The 20268-nt window shown below is 38.8% G+C and overlaps 1 protein-coding gene across 3 annotated transcripts; it reads right to left on the reverse strand.

The window, feature by feature from the left end:
• Positions 1-938: 938 nt before the first annotated feature.
• sp8b (sp8 transcription factor b) lies at positions 939-6355 on the reverse strand. 3 transcript variants are annotated; one of them, XM_086078496.1, is made up of 2 exons: positions 6303-6355; positions 939-4304 (listed from the first exon to the last, which is right to left on the reverse strand). In XM_086078496.1, the coding sequence occupies exon 2, from the start codon at positions 4269-4271 to the stop codon at positions 2964-2966; it is 1308 nt and encodes a 435-aa protein (XP_085934622.1). In that variant the 5' UTR covers positions 4272-4304; positions 6303-6355; the 3' UTR covers positions 939-2963. The 3 variants fall into 3 exon arrangements, with proteins under 3 accessions (XP_085934622.1, XP_085934621.1, XP_085934624.1); XM_086078495.1 differs by lacking the exon at positions 6303-6355 and adding an exon at positions 4393-4493; XM_086078498.1 differs by lacking the exon at positions 6303-6355 and having other exon boundaries at positions 939-4322.
• Positions 6356-20268: the final 13913 nt, after the last annotated feature.

The following is a 20268-nucleotide window of genomic DNA, read 5'->3' on the forward strand; positions in this document are numbered from 1 at the left end:
TCTTGAAGTTTTTGTTACATCAACTCATATCTCCCCTTGCATTGCAACACAAATATATAGCAGAGTAAGTTTAATGCGTCTTGAGGTTTATAATCACCATCATAAAGAAAAAGTTGAAATTAAATTTAAAAACATTCCAATAATAAAACATGGGTGTTTTTACTTTGTGTTCAGATAATGATAATGCACTAGAAATTAATTGTTTTCAAGCATTCATATAAAATAAAGTGGAACTTCGAGCCTCAGCCCAATTTTATAACCCAAAGCTGCCCTTTTAAAATATCAAATTAAATTTACAGGTTAAATATACATTTAGTGTTAATTGCAGCATTTATTCGCAAGCCTCGCGGGATGCCCCACAATCACCCCCACCCCACCCGCCGCGCATGCATATTTTCAGATTTATAAAATGTGTATACAATTTTATCGTCATATTTCTGTTCAAACATGACTGCGCATCGAATAGTGTAATATGGATTAAATACCAAATTTAAATAGATGTCTCGCAGTCGCAGTAGGCATTTTCAGTATCAGTATACTTTTTTTTATGGCGCATGAATCAGATTTCAGAAGGCAACATTCACAACAAAAATCTTTTTTCAATGACGTCAAACCTACATGTAATAAAATTCTTGCACTCACTCTCTGAGATGCTCTTATATCGACCTGAAGGAATTTTCTAATTTGAATTCAACCAATCAATTGCGATATTTTTTTTCTTCGTGATTGTTAAAACCACCTACCGCTAAGTTTTTCGTTTTATTTCAAATTAATGAACAAAAATAAGACCCTCTTCTTGTAATAATCCGAACAAGCTTATCAGGGGGAAAAAGTAACATACTTTAAAAATGCTCTGAAATAACGTATGATTATAACAACAAAAATAAATATATATATCGGTTTCATTGCCAATGATTTAATCGACCCAACAAAGTGACTCTGAGTCCATACTGACTTTATTGAGTGGCTTACATAAAAAGCCATTCTCAGAAGGAGGAAAAAAAAGGATATCATTGTAAAATTAAAATCACTTTACAACATGCTTACTTAAATAAAATAAAAATAAAAATAAAAGTAAAACCAAAAACAAGAGTGGGCAAACAGTAACTCATTTCCCAACCTTACAAATCAATCCAAAAGTGCGCCTAATGAAAGCCCCCTAAATACAAGAAAAGTCGTGGTTAAATAGAACTCCTCACAATACATTTTATATCATGTCAAAGCAAAAAAAACAAAAACGAAACAATTCAAATTACATCTCCGTATATTTTCAAATATTTACTAGAGTTCATATACAACTAGAAATAGCTATACAAAATCGTCTCCTGGACAAATACAATACTCACCTTTGACATGGGCGTATATTCTAACCTACATGGTTCAATATTTACAGCACATTTTGCAGTCATATAAGGGACCTCCTCAACTGCAAACTTGTGTTGACACACATGTTGACGGGACAGAAAGTGTGTGCGTGTGTTTGTTTGTGTGCATGTGTGTGTGTGTAACGATCAGATAGGCTATATAACAAAACGATATTCATACTCCATTTATCTCATACCGAGCTATGTTAATCTCTCCTTCTTATTTTTAAAGTGCCAGAGTTTGCCCGTGAACAAAATGTATGACAGCACAACTTTTTGCAGCCACTCCAAAAAATACATAATAAGGCATGAATCAAACTTTTTTTTTTCTCACTACACGAGGATATTTCTATTGGAACAGCAACATGTCAATAAAAAAGAAGTGTATATTCTGTTTTCTCAATAAATGACATATGATGGAGCATTGCAATGTGTGTTCACTATCACGTCGTTACCCAAATAATGCACAGGCCTAAATTTCCCCAACTAAAGACATGAAGCTTCGTACATTAAAATGTATTCATTGTGTGCAGGCATAATATCTCAATAAAATACACGTATGGAGCATTGTGCATTGAGAATTGCCCAATTTTTTTGTGGATTATTTTTGGAATAAATGCAATGTATCATTGTGAATACATACAGGGAAAAAAAGTGCAGGCCTATTTTCTCAATAAAAGACATTGATGCGCAGCAAAAACGGTACTTTTAAAATAGCCGCAGTTACATTTTTGGGAGTTGATTTAACTCATGAAATGTAATTTTAACATTTTCAGAATTAAATGGTGTCCAGAGTAGGTGCTGTTGGTGGTAAATTAGATCTGCATTTAACACTTTCAAAAATGTTGTTTTAACTATATTTAGTATGAGCCAATACACATTTGAAGTGTTAAATGTAACGATAGGTGTTGACTTAACACTGCCAATTTTGCTGTGTACACTAAGTTACACATTTATGTCTCTACAGAAAAAAATGTGAAGACTAAGCATTTTTAAAAAAAAATCATTATAAAATTAATTATACTGAAAATGAAAGGGCTTATTTTCTTCATTAATGACAATTATTTTGCACATAGGCCCATTTTAAATTATATGTTTGTGCATAAATGTTATGCACTATCTAGTCCTTACAAAAAAAATAAAATTGTAGGCCTGTTTTGACCACTTAAACGACATGAAGTATTGTGCACTTTTGTGTCCTTATGGGGAGATGCTTGGGCTCGTGTTCTTAATAAATGGCATTTTTGTACATACACCCTGGCATGTCCCTATATTGGGAAATGTATAGGCCTATTTTATTAATGAGAGTTGCGCGGTTGCATTTTGAGAACCAACGTATAACTTAAGAAATGTGTTGGCCTGTAAATGAAACATCCACCTGTATAAGTTACAGAAAATTCTAAAGGCCTGACGATGGGAAATTGTGCACACACTCGTCTCGTGTCCTTATTGAGAAACCTATTTCCCCTTTTAAATGACACGTGTAATGGCGCATTACGCACACAGTAAGTACAATAATGTCCACCCCTGTCATGTCCTCGCAGAACATTGGCGACATTTTCTTGTGGTTCACACACTTTTTACGTCAAGCAAGCAGAGTTAAAGGCCGTTCATGCCCACCACGCCCTGCCTCCCCTCGGCGGGGTGCAACAGGTCCGGCGAGTGGCACGGGGGGCTTCCCGGTGCGCTGTGCTCACTGTCGGTATCGCTCCCCCTCTTGCCCCCGCTGCCCCCGGAGCCCGAACCGGCAGACCCACCGGCGCTGTGAGTCTTGACGTGCTTACTCAGGTGGTCGCTTCGCATAAACCTCTTGTTGCACACCGGACAGGCGAACCTTTTCTCCCCGGTGTGCGTGCGTAAGTGTCGCTGGAGCTCGTCGGAGCGCGTGAACCTCTTGCCGCAAAAGAGCCAGTTGCACACGAACGGCCGCTCGCCGGTGTGCCACCGCAAGTGCGCCTTGAGGTGGGACGTTTTGCCGTAAACCTTCCCGCAGCCGGGGATGTGACAACTGTGGAGGCCCTTCCTGCGGAGGCTGGCGCCGGCCGGTCCCAGCCTCTCTGCCTCCTGGCAGTTCGGACAGTCGCAGGTGGCTCGGCCCGAGTAGCGCCGCGCAGATGACCTCGGGGACGCCGCTAAGGAGGCGGGCGGGCCCCCGGAGAGCATGGTACCCCCCGCACCGGTTAACGGGGATGGGGTTGTGTCCGGGTAAGAGGAGAGCACCGGTTTGAAGCCGTCCATCAGGTGCTGGCCGGTGGTCAACAGGTGCGGAGAGGGGTTTGTACTAAAGGCAGAGTGACTTAAAGTGGAATATTCAGAATTATATCCACCCAGGGGGGAGTGCAAGGACGTCTGCAGTCCACCGGAATGTAACGACGTCTGTAGTGCAGCTCCGTTGGGGTTCTGAACGTCAATCCAGCCGGCTCCCACGTCCCACCACGCGGACGCCCCCGTGGTGCCCACCTCTCCCGCCGGGATGCCGGGATGAGACGACTTGAACCATGACTCGTACGGGTGCGCCACGCTCATCCTCGGGTAGATGCCCTGCAGGCTGTCCACGGACGTGTGCACCTTGGAGATGAACACCGGCTGGTGGCTCGATTCCTGGGAGCCGTTCGACACGGACGCTTGGAACACGGAGTAGTCGTTCCCAAAGTGGGAGCCGGGCGAGGCGCCGGACGTGAGGGAGAAGGCGCTGGAGCCCGTCGAACCGTTGGAGCCGAACGAGTCCGAGATGCCCGAGCCGTTGCGGGACACCCCGAAGCCGGGCAGGCCGGAGCCCAGGCTGCAGCTGCTGGCGGCGGCTCGCTTCCACGGGTGGAAGCCTTTCCCGAAAGAGGAGGAATTATCCGAAATGGTGGAAGGCGAAGGGCTCGGACTCCCTATTTTGTTACATGTTGCAGCTAACATGGCTAAAGGAGTCGATCCCAACCTCGGCTCCTCCTGAAGGTACACGAAAGCAGCAAGTTAGTTACTCAACAGCATACGAACAGCGAAAAGACGTTTTTAATCAATCTCTGCACCTGCGTACCTGCTGGACAAACTTTGACAAACAAGAGAAGCGCACAACTTTTATCCCATCTACCGAAAATAGAAGCTAATCACTGCCTTTGCTGTAACTTTGCCCCCAGATTTTAAAGTGTAATCCTATAGCCAAGCAGGAGAGGAGCAGCCAATGACAAGAACTAATTGAAGCAGTAAGAAAGTCCTTTTCGGAGACTCACCCCTAGAAGTGAAGTTGCCATCACACACAAAAAAACACAGCCCTCCTCTGAGGATCTTTTTATATTTATGAATCCGAGCAGTGTTTTTTTTCTTTTTCTTTTTCCTTTCTTTCTTTCTTTCTTTCTTTTTTTTTCAGAGGTGCGCAATACAATGATGCGTTCCGCCCATTCTTCCACGGTCCCGCGGCTCCTCTCCGGCTTTGAAGTGGCGCTGTGACACGGACGTCCAATCAGCGGCTCTGGCGTGCCGCGCGGCCGCCGCACGGCCCCTGTGAGGTCATCAATAGACAGGGCTCTCCACCCCCCAGGCCGCCCCCTCCATAATAAAAGACAGCGGAAGGAAGGTAAAGTTAAATGAGAGTGAATAAGGAGGGAGGAATTAGGGGGCCACTTATTGAGATTTTTTTCCCTTTTTTTTTTTTTTACAGAACATCACTTTCCATAAATTAGAAGAATATACGGATGAGCAGGGCGTCAATAAAAGTTTTTCATGAAAAAAAATCTCACTCTTTTTTTTTTTTGCTTGTCTGCATCATTATGAACTGCACGTTTAAGCATCGTAAGATTTTTTTTAAATCATCACATGGCAGCTTTTGCACTTAAAACTCGCATTTTCATTCTTTAACTTAATATACACAAACTCAAGCAGCATTGGCTACAAAGGCTGCTTTGTTCTCCACCTGTGTGATCCTATATTGAAATAGCTTTCATATAATTGACGTCAATTATGTTGGCGCTTTTGATGACTTGATGGCACACATTTTGAAAATTAAATAAAAATAGCCCTTCAAGCAAATATGGATAATGTTGGCCTCTGGATTATTTATGGAAATACGCAATTGCATGACTCAAATTGGATATCGAATATAAATGTTGCTTCTCTTGAATGGGGTTCATCACGTTGCACGCTGACATTTTTTTTTTTTGGTACTGTTTGTTACGTAATAAGAAGTTGGGGGCAAAAGCGTAGAGATGCACGCCACTCTCGTTCGTCTCTATTTTGCATGCAGCGCGCACTGGAAGCGTACATTTCATTTGAATTTCAAATTTAATAACACGGGAGGTTTTTAATCATCCGCACTTTTATTTGTTTGATATTAACATGCTTATTGACCGGCTCTGTTGACCAGCTTGGTCATTACAGGACAGGGAAAAGTTAATTAAAACGACCAGGGATTATTCATCACATCATCTGCCTTGGCCATGTCGCTTCCTTTATTACACAACGTGATAGATGGACCGCCTGATTAATTCTTGTGTTTCTTCCATTGGACACCAGCGTTTCCCCCTCGTATTAATTCACACTATTTTGCTCGCAGGTGTATTAAAAAAAAAGGCAACATTATTTTGTAAAATGATGTCATAAAGGTGCAAATGTTGATTAAAAACGGATTTAAATGACATTGCATCACGTTTTACACGTGTTGATAATATAGGGTAGAAAGTATTCCAAATGTAATGCTCGATATACATTTTTATTATTATTCTCATTAGGCCTGTATGTGTTTTTAATTAAAGATAAAACTACACATTTTCTTTACAGAATAAAAACTATATAAATACATCGAATTTCGTTGTTTACTGCGTATTCATTAGGACGCCCAATGGCGATTTAGACGCAACAAAACAGACACACGATTTTGGCTGGCAACATCAATTTGAGATGAATACAAAAATGCGTCACTAATAAAAAATAAAATAAACAAAAGCTACATACCCTTCTCCCCAGCTCCGTTGTGCGCCGTCAGTTGTCTTTGCGCACGGCACAACCCGATGCAGACTGTATGGGGCAGTGTGACTGTGCACCCTGCACATAAATGATACACTTGTATTTCCCTTTGCTCTAAGTTGGGAGACAGTCTGCCAACCCCCTCTATTAGAATATGCAAAATTGATCGCTTGAAAAAATGAGGTAAATATATGTAATAAGAAATAAATATGTGTATAATTATGTATAATTGGGGGTGATTCCGTTTAAAAAAAATCCATTATAGCCATGTGTGAGTCCTGCACATGAGGCTGTGGTGCAAGGGGGTGTGTAGAGGGGGAGTGTGGGGGTGCCTTAGTGACAAATTAGCAAGTGATCATTGCAGCAAGGCCCGGGTCAAAGGTCAGCGTGACAGCCAGCATGTTGCTTGTGCTCATGCTCTGGAGGACAAGCAATGCATCGGAATAAAATATCATATTGTGTAATCCGCATCTTCATTGGCGTGTTGCGTTTGTGTTCAGAAGGTGCACAGGTTGCCGCGATGGCTGTAACTGTAAGCCGCCCTCAACAGATGTCCCCATTGAAGGCTTTCTTTGGGGGCTATATTACCGCCATGACATCAAACTCAAAACCTGTCCCCTTGGCTGCCATAATGAGCGACTTATTCTGGGCCGCTGAGCACGAACAAAGTAGGCGCAATAATGCGTGAGGCACAATCGCTCCACGCACAAAACAACTGGGGCCGTGGCTGCAGACACTACACTTTGATGAGAAGCTTTGCCTTTAAAGTGGCTTGTTGTGGGGGAAAGAAAAAAAACAAACCTGGGGTCATCACTTGTGACTATAAAGTCCTACATAATCAACTTTTTTGCTCATTACAGGCGTAAAAAAATAAATAAAAATAGAGTTTGACTTGCATACTGACGTGTAAAATATTGATGAAAATCTGGATGTCAATACAGGTCCTCAGTTTATGAAAATCTCAACAGTTTTAGAGGCTATGATTGACAGCTGTAGTATTTTTTTTGTGTGATAATTTGATATTTTATGGTCTGCGTGAACGTGTTTTGCATACAAATACTGTAATTACGACTTTTGTGCTGCAAATAGGTAAGTCATCAGAAATCGGATTTATTTGCCAAGTATGTAAAAACGCAAAATAATGTGTCTTCACTGTTACAACCCATCCGAGAATCATGAAAAATAACAATGAAGAACTAACAGAGGGAGGCAGAACGTGAAGCCGAGCCCCCAAAGTTTCTTTGATTGAAAAAAGGAAAAATATGAGGAAAGAGGAGGAGGGGGGGGGTCCAATATGTGCTCCCTAGAAGGGGGCAAAGTATGGACCTGGAAAATTGTGTTCTATTTTCACAATTAATATGAACATTTCCCACTTCCCTGGAATTCAAAGTTGCGTAGAATCTTAGCCTCCTGTTCCTACAGAACATGAACCAAAACAGAACCAGTCAACAATAACCACAAAAACGTGGACTCAATACATTTTCCATGTTTGTCAGAGGAAGTTGTAAATACTGCTGGTGCTGCAAGAGATCATCAGGGCAGCTGCAATAAATTTATTTCACTTAAGTTGTCCAAAAGTTGTTATCAATTCATTACAAATATATTTTCATCCATCTATATCAGTAACATATAGTGACCGACATAACAATTAAATGCTCTTCCATTAGATGGCGTAAGGTACAATAAACTTGTTGGCATTCGTACAACAAAATGAGTCATTCTTCCTGCTATTTAAACAGGCCCAAATTTCATACTGAGTACGTAATTTTTTGTAAATTGAGATGAGATCATCATGATTTCAGTAGTCTTTAAGTTTTGTGACTGCTTCGTTTGTTGGTGTGCCATGATTTTTATTTTTATTTTTGCAAAGTCTGGTGACCCAATTGGTATTTAGCCTTCATCCTGATTCCCCAATAGAGACATCTACTTTTTAGTGAAAGAAAAAAAGATCCGTTTATAGACGTTCTTTTCAAGCACAGATTCAGAATCTGAATTTCGTTGCTAACCAAAACAGCAGCACTAGAGTATATAATCAGTGATGAATTCAAATGTGGCAACCGGTTCTTGAGTTATATGGCCAAGGGGGTGCAAGAAGGGATTAAAAATTTTGTAAAGTAATGTCAAGGTTTGGAGCCCCTGACATCCATAAACGACTGAATGAATGGATGAATTTATCATCAATGTAATATCATGCTCTGTTGTTTGTTGTTGTGCTTCTCCACCAGCAGCTTTGGTGGGAAGAGCAGATGTCCATGTGCACGGAGAGCTGCCAAGAAGACCAGAAAAAAAAAAAACGGCATGCTCAGACACAAGGGCCCCAAATGGTGTGACAAAGGATGCGCAGGAAGGCCCTCTCCGCCTGGGTGAGCCCCAGAGAGGGTCTCCTCCTCTGCCAGCCTGTGCGAGCCAAAGCCTTGTGCTCCTCACCAGGACGTGAGGTGAGACGACAATATGCAAACAAACACACACGCATGAGCAAACAATATGTGCGGATGCAAATGAAGGTGAAATAAGTACTTTTTAAATTAATTAATTAATTAATTAATTACAAATATATTTATGGTGTTAAAATGTTATTTTGGATGACAAGAATGTCATGTTATCCCAAATGTGTGAACTAGTGTTGTTCCGATACCGATACCAGTATCGAGAGAGGCCCCGATACTGCATAATAACAGTGGTATCGGCATCGGCATGTACTAACAAGTAACATACCGATACCATTATTTTTGACAATAATATAGGACTTTATAGAACTTGTGTCTTGCTTGTGCACGACATTTCATGTTGTAAAAAAAAACAACCTAGGTATCGGTACGGTATCGGAATTGGTATCGGGGGCCAAAAAAGGTATAAAAACAACACAAGTTGGAACTACGCATTATCAATGACTAAAAATGACTCAAAATAGTACAAATAAAATAAAAATAACTATATATATATATATATATATATATATATATATATATATATATATATATATATATATATATATATATATATATATATATATATAACGTACACATAAAAAAAAAAGAAGAAGTAAGCAGTTACTTTATTTTGCTTTGCTTGTATGTAAATGATTCTCCATCCATTCAAGTTGACCGTATCATGAGGCCTTGACCGTGTTCCAAGCACAGGTGTGCCGCCTGGCCCAAAGTGAAAGGTGTGCACTGAACCATAAACAATGATATAAATGTCTGACATATAAAATGGCTAGTTAACAGTCTTTTGACTGCTCTAACCTCTCAGCCTTTTGTCGAATATCGATCAGCCAGCTGTTCCCGGCTTTGTGCGGCAAGACGGGAGCTTCTGGTTTCTCCCGCGCGGATGAATGAGATCTGCCAAAATACTTTCCTCCTCATCTATAGGACGATCTGTCGCCACAAAGAAAGATTGAAATAGAGAGCAGAGTCTCCGCTGCGCTTGTAATCCATTTTATGCGATTAATATGGTTTCATAAAGCGACACAGTAAGTTTCGTAGGGTAAATTTTACTCTGAAAAAGTCTCTTTTTGGCCCCAGTCTAAACACAGTAAACTTTACACTCGGAAGAGAGTAAAATATTATATACAATTTAAACAAATAACATTAAAAAAAAATCGCTCAAGGGTTCAGAAACAAGCCCACAACCAGCATGAGCCACTTGAGCTATGCCACATATGTTATTGCGATTTTTATTCTCCACACTTTTACACCATTCAAATTTCTTGCTTCAAAAATTCTTGCCTCCTGGCGTATACATATCGCCTGATTCCACATTACTTACAGTATTCGCACAATTTAATTGAACGGACATTGAACTTTTTCCACTTTCCACGCCCCACTTCCATACATATAACGGATTCTCATTGCCTTTTCTGACCCTATGCAGTGGCGCAGTTGATAAAGCGCATTGTCCAGTAACCAGGAGGTTGCAGGTTAAAATTCAGCCTCTGACTGTCCATGGCCGTTATGCTAAGTGATATAGATGCATACCAACTGACTATCATATCAGGAAATGGACTATAAATTAATTGAAATGATGTAAGCACATGTATTAAAATCTTAGCTTTCAGCATTCCAATGCAATTTCTGCAGAAATTGCAATTTGTCTAGTTAAAAATTTTTTTTTTTTTATTCTCTTGTAAGTGTAAAGTTTACTCGAGTTTAGACTGGGATCGAATATAGTCTTTTTAGAGTTTTATTCAACAAACTTACTGTGTATGGAGTAAATAACAAGGGTTGATCGAGTGCTGATATCAGGTATTGGTATCGAGCTGATACCTGGCCTTATTGCAAGGTATCGGTACCCGCGACGGTGGTCAATATGGCCATTTTATGATCAGGAACTACATATTACAAATGAGAAGAATATATGCTATATTGGGACATCTAAGCCATTCTTTTAAATTATCTGTTTTTTGGGGCTAATTTTTATGTGCAAAAAGTACTAGTGGTATCGGTACTTGGTACTGGTAGCGGTCGGAAAAAAACAAACAACAAAAATTTATATAATCTCTTTTTTTTTTTTGTCCACTGAATGTTTTAATGTCAAGCAGCATTTTTTGGTTTATGCTAATTTGCTGTCTTTCTTATAAGTTGCTCTGTTTTTGGTTGGCATGGAAACGTGTACCGGGTCAAATGGACAGGCCTAATCCGTGTCTCATAATTGCATGCTAATAGCAAACGTGTTTGAAATTGAGGCGTGACGGATCTTGTCACTCAACTACGTCAAGATAGGCCGTTAATGATCCATCCTGGCTGCTGCCAATCGAAGACGGCAGCCAGACTTGGTCGTATAGCTCATGTAAGGCCTCGGTGCTGCCTCGGTCTTACAAATGATTCTTCCTCTATTAACAAAATTAAATGTGTGGAATAATTTATGTGTGCCTGTTGGATGTTATGATCCGCTTCCCCCCGTGATAGATTGCGGTGTTTGTTTATCATAAACCCAGATAACTGCACCGCCTGGCGTGACTCCTGCATCTCTTCTTATTGACTTTGACTGAGGCCAACGTTGCACTTTGTCAGCAGCCGTGGAAACGAGACAGGCGGCCGAGGCGCTTGTACAAAGTGGGGTACTTAGGATTAGCATCGGCTCTTCAAGTTTCACTAATTATCCCGCTGGAGGCATTCTTTCTGGCCGCGCGCGGGTGTCACCTCTCGAGTGCGGCCGGACGGGTTGGCGGGCGGGTGGGGGTCGCCCTCGAGAAGCGCAAGACAGAGAAATGTTTGCTTTTCTGTTATGTCATCCGAGCAGGCGCAAGAGGAAGACAAACTGGTTGTGTTTGCTGAGCCCTGCTGAGGCTTGCACACAAACACACGTCTCCTTGGAATCTTTTCAACTGTGGATGTGATAACAAAACAAACAGAAAAGGGGGCAATTACCAAGCATGAGTGTTGAGTGATGAACAAATATGGCGACTTGATGGCGGCATGTGTTGTTATCAAGTGTTCATCAAACTGTGAAAATATACTTAATCATATTCATCCTTAGTTTTGAGGTTCATTATGGCGGTAGAGTTGCAGCTTCTAACTGAATTTCTCCGCTCTTAGAATACACAAACACGCGTCTCCTTGGAATCTTTTCAACACTGGTTGCGATCACAAATTACACACACAAAAAGGTGTGCATAACACAGCTGCTTGGTGATAAGGAAATACTGTGATGACAGATAAACGGCCGCTTTATGATACACATGGCCACTAAAAATAATAATGCACTTTTTTGATCGACAGTGATGGAGAGGAATTCACTTAGTAATATGATTATTATTGCGGCGTGGTTGTGGTACAGCTCTCACTATGATATACAATACAGTACAATAATAGATGAGATGCTAAGTGCACCAAAAATTGGCTAAAATGTCACCTTCAATATAATTATATTAAAATTATTACTACACTGTAAAAAAAAAGAATAAGTCATATTTACTTGAAAAAAACTAGTAGCTTTTTCACTCAGAAATTCTTAAAGTAAATTTTACAAAGGTTGAGGAACGAAACGACAACTTTCAGGTTGGGAGACAGCCACTCTACCACCCGAGCCATGTCACTCCTACTGTGTGTTAGTTAATATAGTGATGATGTCAGCCAAGTCCCGTTTTTGGTCTAATTTTGGACACCAGCAATGCAGTATAGTGGTAAAAAGCTTGAGTGGCATGACTCAGGTGGTAGAGGGGCTGTCATTATTTTTTTTAAATAAACTGGTAAAATGTACTCAAAACTTTACTTGTTTTTTTCAAGTAAATGTTACTCTCTCTCGCTTGTTCTTTTCTTTTTTTTTTTTTTTACGGCGCTTACTTTTCAAGTTAAAAAAAGAGAGGAGTAAATTAGAATTATTAAAAATTATTAAATAATCAAATTTATAATAAAATATTTTATATTAAATTGCAATCAAAGCATTTAGACAGAATAACTTTTTTTAAAATGTTAAACTAAGAAGTTAAAACAACAATGATGCAACATCGACGCACACATTAAAATTATTTTGGTTTGTCCAATAAAGTTAGATGTTGCAACAGGAAATCACACACATGATTTGTTAGACAGGAATAAAACAGTCATGAAATTAATAAAATGTTCCATTTTATATTTTAAATGGTGTGACATTATCAAATTAATTAAAAGAAAAGTTAAAAATTCCTCTTCTTTTGTAAGAGTATGTAAATTGTGGCTGAAGGGAGGCGCCATGTAAAATCTCGCCGAGGGCACCACATTGACGAGGGCGGGTGATCACAACAATAAACATATTTTTAAATGACACCTTTGACTTGATTATGATTACCTTTGTAACGGCTGACTTTTTGCTACAGCGCTTGTATTGGTTTTCATTAGTGTGCATTTGTACCTACAGTAATGTTGTGCAGTGCATTTCAGCAAATGACTTCAATCAGATAACCCTATCTATTTCAACTTTTTTTTAAAAAACGTTTTCTGTAACTATTATATATATTTTTTACTGTTATCTCTGTCAATTATTTAGGACATCCATCCATCATGGAAAGCTTTCTACAATGGTCACACCAGATGATGGTTGGTCATACCACTAAATATTTTCAACTTAAATCAAAGTTATGAAGCTAACAAAACAAAACAAGCTAGCTAGCTAGCCACACAAATAAAATTATAATGAAAATTTGTTTCAGGTCATGCCACGTGATGTCCAAATATGACCACATATTTGAGGCAGTACAAACCTGTCTTGTGGATGATCCAAATTCCTGTCTTTAAATGTATTTCAAAATAAAAGTCCCAAATTCGTTATTTTTGGTCGCACCACATGATAATTCATATAATGGGCAACCAACACAAAAGCAACTATAGTAATGAATATTACTTTAAGCTCTATTCCGGTGCAATGTTCGATGAGTATGGATCTCCTACTCAGCAGAGAAAACAATGCTTTAATTAAGAGTCTCTCCGATTTCCCTGAGGAGGGATTGTCTGCTTCCATTAACTTAGTTTATCATATAATAAAGAGGTTGCCTTGTCCTTCGTCACCCAGACAATTGGATTTAATCAGCCAGTGGGCCTTTCATTGCTGATAATTTATGCTAAATTGACAAGGGTGGAGGATGTCGCACAAAATCATGATGACAGGGCTCATGTCGCTGCTTGTCTACTTTTAGCCCGGCGCCTCCACTCATGGCAGACAGGTTGTCAGAAAGGTAAATAACTAACTCTTTGGGGCTCCACTGTTGTTGTTTTTTTTTTTTTTTTTTTTTTAAATATATGGATGTTATTCGAGCAAAGCAACCCAATTAAAAAAGGAAAGGTTAACAAGCAACAGCAGTTATAAAATGAACAAAATAGACTTGCCAGGCCAGTAACAGTGAAGCTTTACGCTGTGCTTATGCAGTAAAAGTAATCAACAGGTTCCAATACAAATGTATAGAGGATCAACTATAAAACACCATAATAAAACGAAAACAATTCAGGCTTTTGAGCAAGCAACATATATATATATTTTTTAAATGTATTAGTTTCATCTTTGCAAGTATAAAAGTACAAATTGAGATTTGAAGTAATGGCGAGGCAGTGGATGTGGCTGGTTGAAGGTTGGGTGGGGCCATATTGGACGGCGTACGGGCGTACAATCCGGGATGAGCACGGGCGAGGCGAAGCCGCGACACACTCCTCGCCGTGCAATTTAATCACTGTTATACCCAGGCAAGTATTGACAGTTGTCCTGTGGAAGCTATTAAAGTTGCTGTCCAAGGTTAAATGAAATTGCAGTTTATCAAGGCAGCATTGAGAAAATAAGGGAATCTGTTCATGGCTGTTGATTAATGTGGAGCGTGATCAACACAAGGGCTTCATTAAGCTATACATCACGGGGGTAATTTAACATGTCACCCGGCCTGCTGTCGCTCCCCTTCACACGTTCTGTGCACACATATTTGTCACCATTTTGGAGTTTTTTTTTTTTTGCCTTATCTCCTATTCATGATTATCCCACAAATGTTATTTTTCATTTTCATTTTCAACAGTACAGTATATATTTATTCCATTGTAGTGTCTCTTTAATTGAAGAAAATTGAAAAACAAGTTACATGAAGCTAGTTGTCCAATTGTCAGTGTGCTTTGCTCCCACTCCCATGTGTGATTTACAGTCAGCGGAAGTGATTGTGATTGTGGCGCCCATGTCTAGTTCCGCACCTTTATCTCACAATAGTTTCGCCAAACTAGGACTAGCAACAAGCCATCAAAACGAGCGGAATGTTGCTAAACATATCTATAACAGCCAGTTTGTGTTGTCGCTGCTTGAATCTAGTGGTTGAGGGTCAGTAAACTTGGGAATGCTAACTGCTACGCTAGACGCTAACGACCTACGAAGCAGCTGACTTTTTCACCTGTGCACCCGATACCATCAATGTAGCTCTTTTGCTTTGCTGTGCTGTCAAATGTTCATTGTTTTACACCTGATTGTAGCGCTACAGTAATTTATTGTCATCATTATCATCATCGGGATTGTTGACATGTACCTACAGCTTGCTACTGTACATTCTCTTTGTGCATGTTTATTTGTAGCCGTAAACTGTTTGCTAAAGCAATATTTGAAATGTTTGTAATTGTTTAAAGTGCCATTAAAAATGTTTTGAGATTGTTTGTGATATGTTTATGATTTAAGGGGATGCTTGACTCATTGAGCCATTTTCAGCAGTAAAATGTTAATATTTTGTCCAGAATGAATTTGATTATTTAGTAATTTTTCATGTCAAATTAATACCTATAAAAACAAAATTTTCCACTTGCTGTCGACTGAAGATGAAATAACCGGTACTGCGGCAATAGGGAGCGACCAATCATGGCTCAGTTCGCTGACCAAACCCAGAAAACAGGTGAGACATGATTGGACATTACAGTACCTACTTCCTCAGCACAGGTGATGTCATCTTCAGTCGACAGTAAGTGGAAAAATTAGTTTATAAAGATATGAAGTGAACATTAAAAATAGTGAAGTTATCAAATTAATTCTGGACAAAATATTAAATTTTGACTGCTAAAAAGGGCTCAATGAGTCAAGTATCCCTTTAAGCCATTAATTATATTCACTTACCATAATTTGATACATTGGGATTTCTTGTGTTCATTCAGACATATATTGTATTGTACTATACTGGATACTGTTTTTGTTTAGTGGTTGCATTTTTACTACAAAAAGTAATTTTAAACTTTGTATGTTTTTGTTGAATTATTTGAGGACCCCAGGAAGACTCGCGGCCACTTTGGGAAGCGAATGGGGATCCGAATAAAGAATAAAGAAGAATAAAGAATAAAGACGCATAGAGGTTTAAACCGGACCCTAATTTTCACTGATTGTCTCTGAAGATTACCAAGTGTTGTAAAAATGCCTATTTATGGCTTTTTACTTTTTAATTGCCCCGACCGGTTCGGCACGTGGTTGGGTTCTTGGTGAACAGCAAAAATGATTTTATTGAGGAGCCGAAGTTGACTACTTCTCAAAACAACGCAAGGCTCTCACAAGACAAACATGGAAGTAAACTGGAAATCCAGAATGCAAATAAAAATAAATAAATAATCGCCTTTGAAATATGCTAATTGAATTGTTAAAAGTACCACATAAAAATATCACATTGGAATGAAAGTACCCAACCTATATCCAAAACCCGCGGCCAGGTTTGTTACCTATACCCGAAAAGTGATTGAAAATATGTTGCTATGCTTTTTTTTTTCATCAGTGTATCAAGACCTGCAGCTGTCTTCTTCTTTTTTTTTCTTTTTTTTTTGCTCTCTGGATTTGTTTACTGGCAGCGGATAATTGATGGTGCTTGAGGGACAGACGTGAGTCCGACATGAATCACGGCCGACATGGCTCATGATAAGGAGCTGAAAGTCGCCTGTAATTAAGCTGGGCACTAGAGACCAATTGTTTGTGGAATGATTTGGTCGGGGCTAATTGACACTAATTGTTTAATCAGATTTTCTTCCCCTCCTAGTATGTTCTACCAGCACTTGACACCACAAAGCGCTGCATTTCGCCCGCCCAACCTGCATGTGAATATAGACCTCTGTTTATGATGCCCACCATGCATGCCAACCAAATGGAGCACATTTCCGCTCACCTCCAGGTCTTTTTAGGACAAAAAGTAATGTTTTGATCTCATTTTGTTAGCAGTTAAAAGGATTATGTAAAAACTACACAACTGACTGTGAAGAGCACGTATTACACACATATTACATTTAAGTGCACATCCAGTTGTAAAGCAGCAAGAAGCAGCCTACGAACTAAGAAATGAACAAAAACAAAAAAGTGTAAGCAATAATTACATTTTTTTTTGTCGCCTTTTGAGTCGTTATGGATCTGTCCCTACCTAAAATGTAAATTGTAACGGATGTAGCTGTAATATTTTAGAGGCAAATATAGATATGAATGCAGATAAGGTGAATGGAAAATAAAAACACAATGTAGCCTGATAAGTAACATGCAAACAAACAAAAATTGGGTCATCCACCGTTTTATCCAGTTTATTTTATTTTTTTAAGAATCCCAAGTAAGCCTGCTAGCTTTAATACAAACAAACAACATATAGCATTCAACATTTTACTTTATTTTTTGTAGTATGATATAATATTAGCTGTTTCAATCACTGTGGAACTGTCTTTGCCAACCCAGCCGTTGTACACTCTCCGAAATGTGGGAATTGTCATCGACGGGAAGTGACGATTAACGGAAGTGTCCAGCTCGCAGCGGGCGGCCATTTTGCCTACTTACTGTCGACTTGAAAATACATCACAGCTCAGGGCTCGGGCAACGACCAATCATGGATCACCTGTTTTTTGAGTTTGGTCATGTGACATTCATAAGCTAAGCCGTATTCGTCGTTACCTGAGCTTTGAGCACCTGTGATGTAGTTTTCAGGCAAAATGGCCGCCCTCTGAGATGGATAAAATCAGACGTATTTTGCTACTTTAAACATATTCCACAAACACAATATGAACCAGAATGCTATATTTAGACTAGTGGGGCTTTATAGAACATATTATTATGAATATATTTGTGTTATTGAGTTATGCTTGTTATATTAGTGATTATTGTCTTTTTCATTTGTGTGTGGCTTCACAACCGGGCAATTCAACATTGTAAATACAAACAAATCCAACACTCTGTGATTTTCTCCCAGTTCAACCTTGGCGAAGGTCTGCACTTGGTTTTCGCCTTATTATTCTTTTACTGAATGGTGACATCACCATAAGTATAGTATCCACTGACGTTTTATAACAGCAGCAGGCTTGTTGATGAGCTGTAGAATGCAGCAGATTTACGACATTTGGAGAGGGCACATAAATTAGTGCAGTAATATTTGTGGTCCTCCCACACAGGAAGTGTCCCATTTAGCCTACTTTTGCACAGCAGCTGCTTTGGAACTCTTTTGGAGCACACGGCCAATTACAATGCTGCAGGGAGGCTCTTTTGGAAGACGTTGAGGCTTTTGATTTGCATACTTTATTTATGAATATAGCACACAAAGCTAGTATGACTTGAGGCCGACTTTACAATAATTGACATGAACATTTATATATCATAACAATTACATCTGCACATATACTTCTATTAAGGTCGAAAAACAACAAAGCCAGACGAGTAAACACTTAACTCTACAAATAAGTAATTCTATTGGCAGAACATTATATGACAATTTCATCATGTGACGGCCGCAGCACACGCAAGGCTCTGTTCTTGAAAGATTAAATGATGAAGCAGAGCAGATAATTAGAGACAAGGATTCCTTTGCTGTCTGATTAAATACAGCTAGTCGGAATAATGAGCCGGCGGTGGGCGGAGTCGCAACACATGAACATGAGATCTAACGTCATTACATTTAATGGCAATTACACTTTTTAATTAACACAAACGATGATTGGATATTAATGGTTATTACATGGGGGCCAGTGGAGGGGGCATATGGGATATCCTCACACTTGATGTAAATCTTAGTGAATAGAAAAAAGAAGAGCACAACAAATTAATGTAAAATAGAATGATTACAATATTAATTTATTTACATACAGTGTAAAAAGAGCAAAATAAATAATACTTTGGTTACACTTTTTGTTACAGCTTATTTTTGTTGTCTTGTACAATTAGCTAGAAAGCATACAAATGATACTATGCAAAAATGAAATTCAGATCTGTATGAACTCACACAACTAATAAAAAGTTTAATTTAAAAACACACACACACATCCCCCCCCCACACACACACGCATATATATATATATATAACTGTCAAAGGCTTCAAAATATAAATGTACATTAGTTATAGGGGGAAAAAATCTCTTGAAAGTAGATTATTGGGTTATTTTTTGGTGATAAGCAAAAACAACAACAACACTTAAATTAAATACCAAAAGTTTCATGTTTATGGATAAATGGATTATTGGCCAGGCCAATTACTGACACTGATATTCAGCACTTTGATGATTTTATTATTTTTATTTTTTATTTTTTTACATCTGACGGGCGATAATAGATCAGTTTAAAACTATTAACTTCTTAATCTTCTGTTTTTGTTTAAAATTAAAACTATGATAAGTAAAAATTTAACATTTCAAATATTTTTTAATTTTGCACAACTTTATTTATTGTAGAAAACAAAAGTGAAAATTAACCATTTCAGATATTTTGAGAATTTTTAAAACTTTATTTACTAAATAAAACAATAGTGGAATATATACTTGTGTAAGTTTAACCCCTGAACTTTTTGTTAGAATTTTAAAACAAACATGTCTATTCTCTAAGATAGATAAATAAATAAATAAATAAATATTACATTTCACCAATCTGAAAAGTTGTTCAACAAACATATGCTTAAAGTCATTTCAACAAAGTTAAGAATTGGAGTTTGTATTTTTAAAAAATTTTCGGTATCAGTATCGACCCTGAAAACCCCCCATATCAGTTTATCTTTAATCATGTAGCATTTAATTGTTAGACGTAATAATCAGTAATCACTTTTAGAACCCCCGTAGAACGGATTGTGGATTAAATGTATTATTCATACTTCTTACTAATAAAAATATGTCATTATGTTCGTGATGACTCTTTTGATGATGTGGAAGATGACTGGTTGGTGTGCAAGGTTTTCTTTATCTCGTTATTCTTAGCACGGCACCTGAGTCACATTCCAATTAGTGTTTATCTTAGTGTTGCTTTTCAATAAAGTTTTCCAATCTCTTGTGGAAGGCTACCTTTACTTTGTGCTAATAATTGGATGCTATTGAAAGGATGAGTTTCATTGATTTTGTGGATGACTGCGAGCATTAGCAGCACACACCATAGATTGCCGGCAAGGTCTGCGGCGAGCCGGGATCGATGCCGCTGAAGCCCCTTCAAACCCCTCTCCCCTTCTGCTCTTTTTTTTTTTATTTACTTGTGTCTCCATTGATTGAAACATGTAATAGTTCAAGGGCTATTATCACACTGATGCTAAGTTTCTCTGTCTGGC

Source organism: Leptonotus elevatus, chromosome 6, assembly GCF_054856555.1.
Source record: "Leptonotus elevatus isolate MCC_2025b chromosome 6, RoL_Lele_1.0, whole genome shotgun sequence".
Lineage (NCBI taxonomy): Eukaryota > Metazoa > Chordata > Actinopteri > Syngnathiformes > Syngnathidae > Leptonotus > Leptonotus elevatus.

Excerpts from the sequence above, each read along its gene's own strand:
- sp8b (XM_086078496.1), bottom strand. The coding sequence starts at position 4,271 with ATGTTAGCTGCAACATGTAACAAAATAGGGAGTCCGAGCCCTTCGCCT.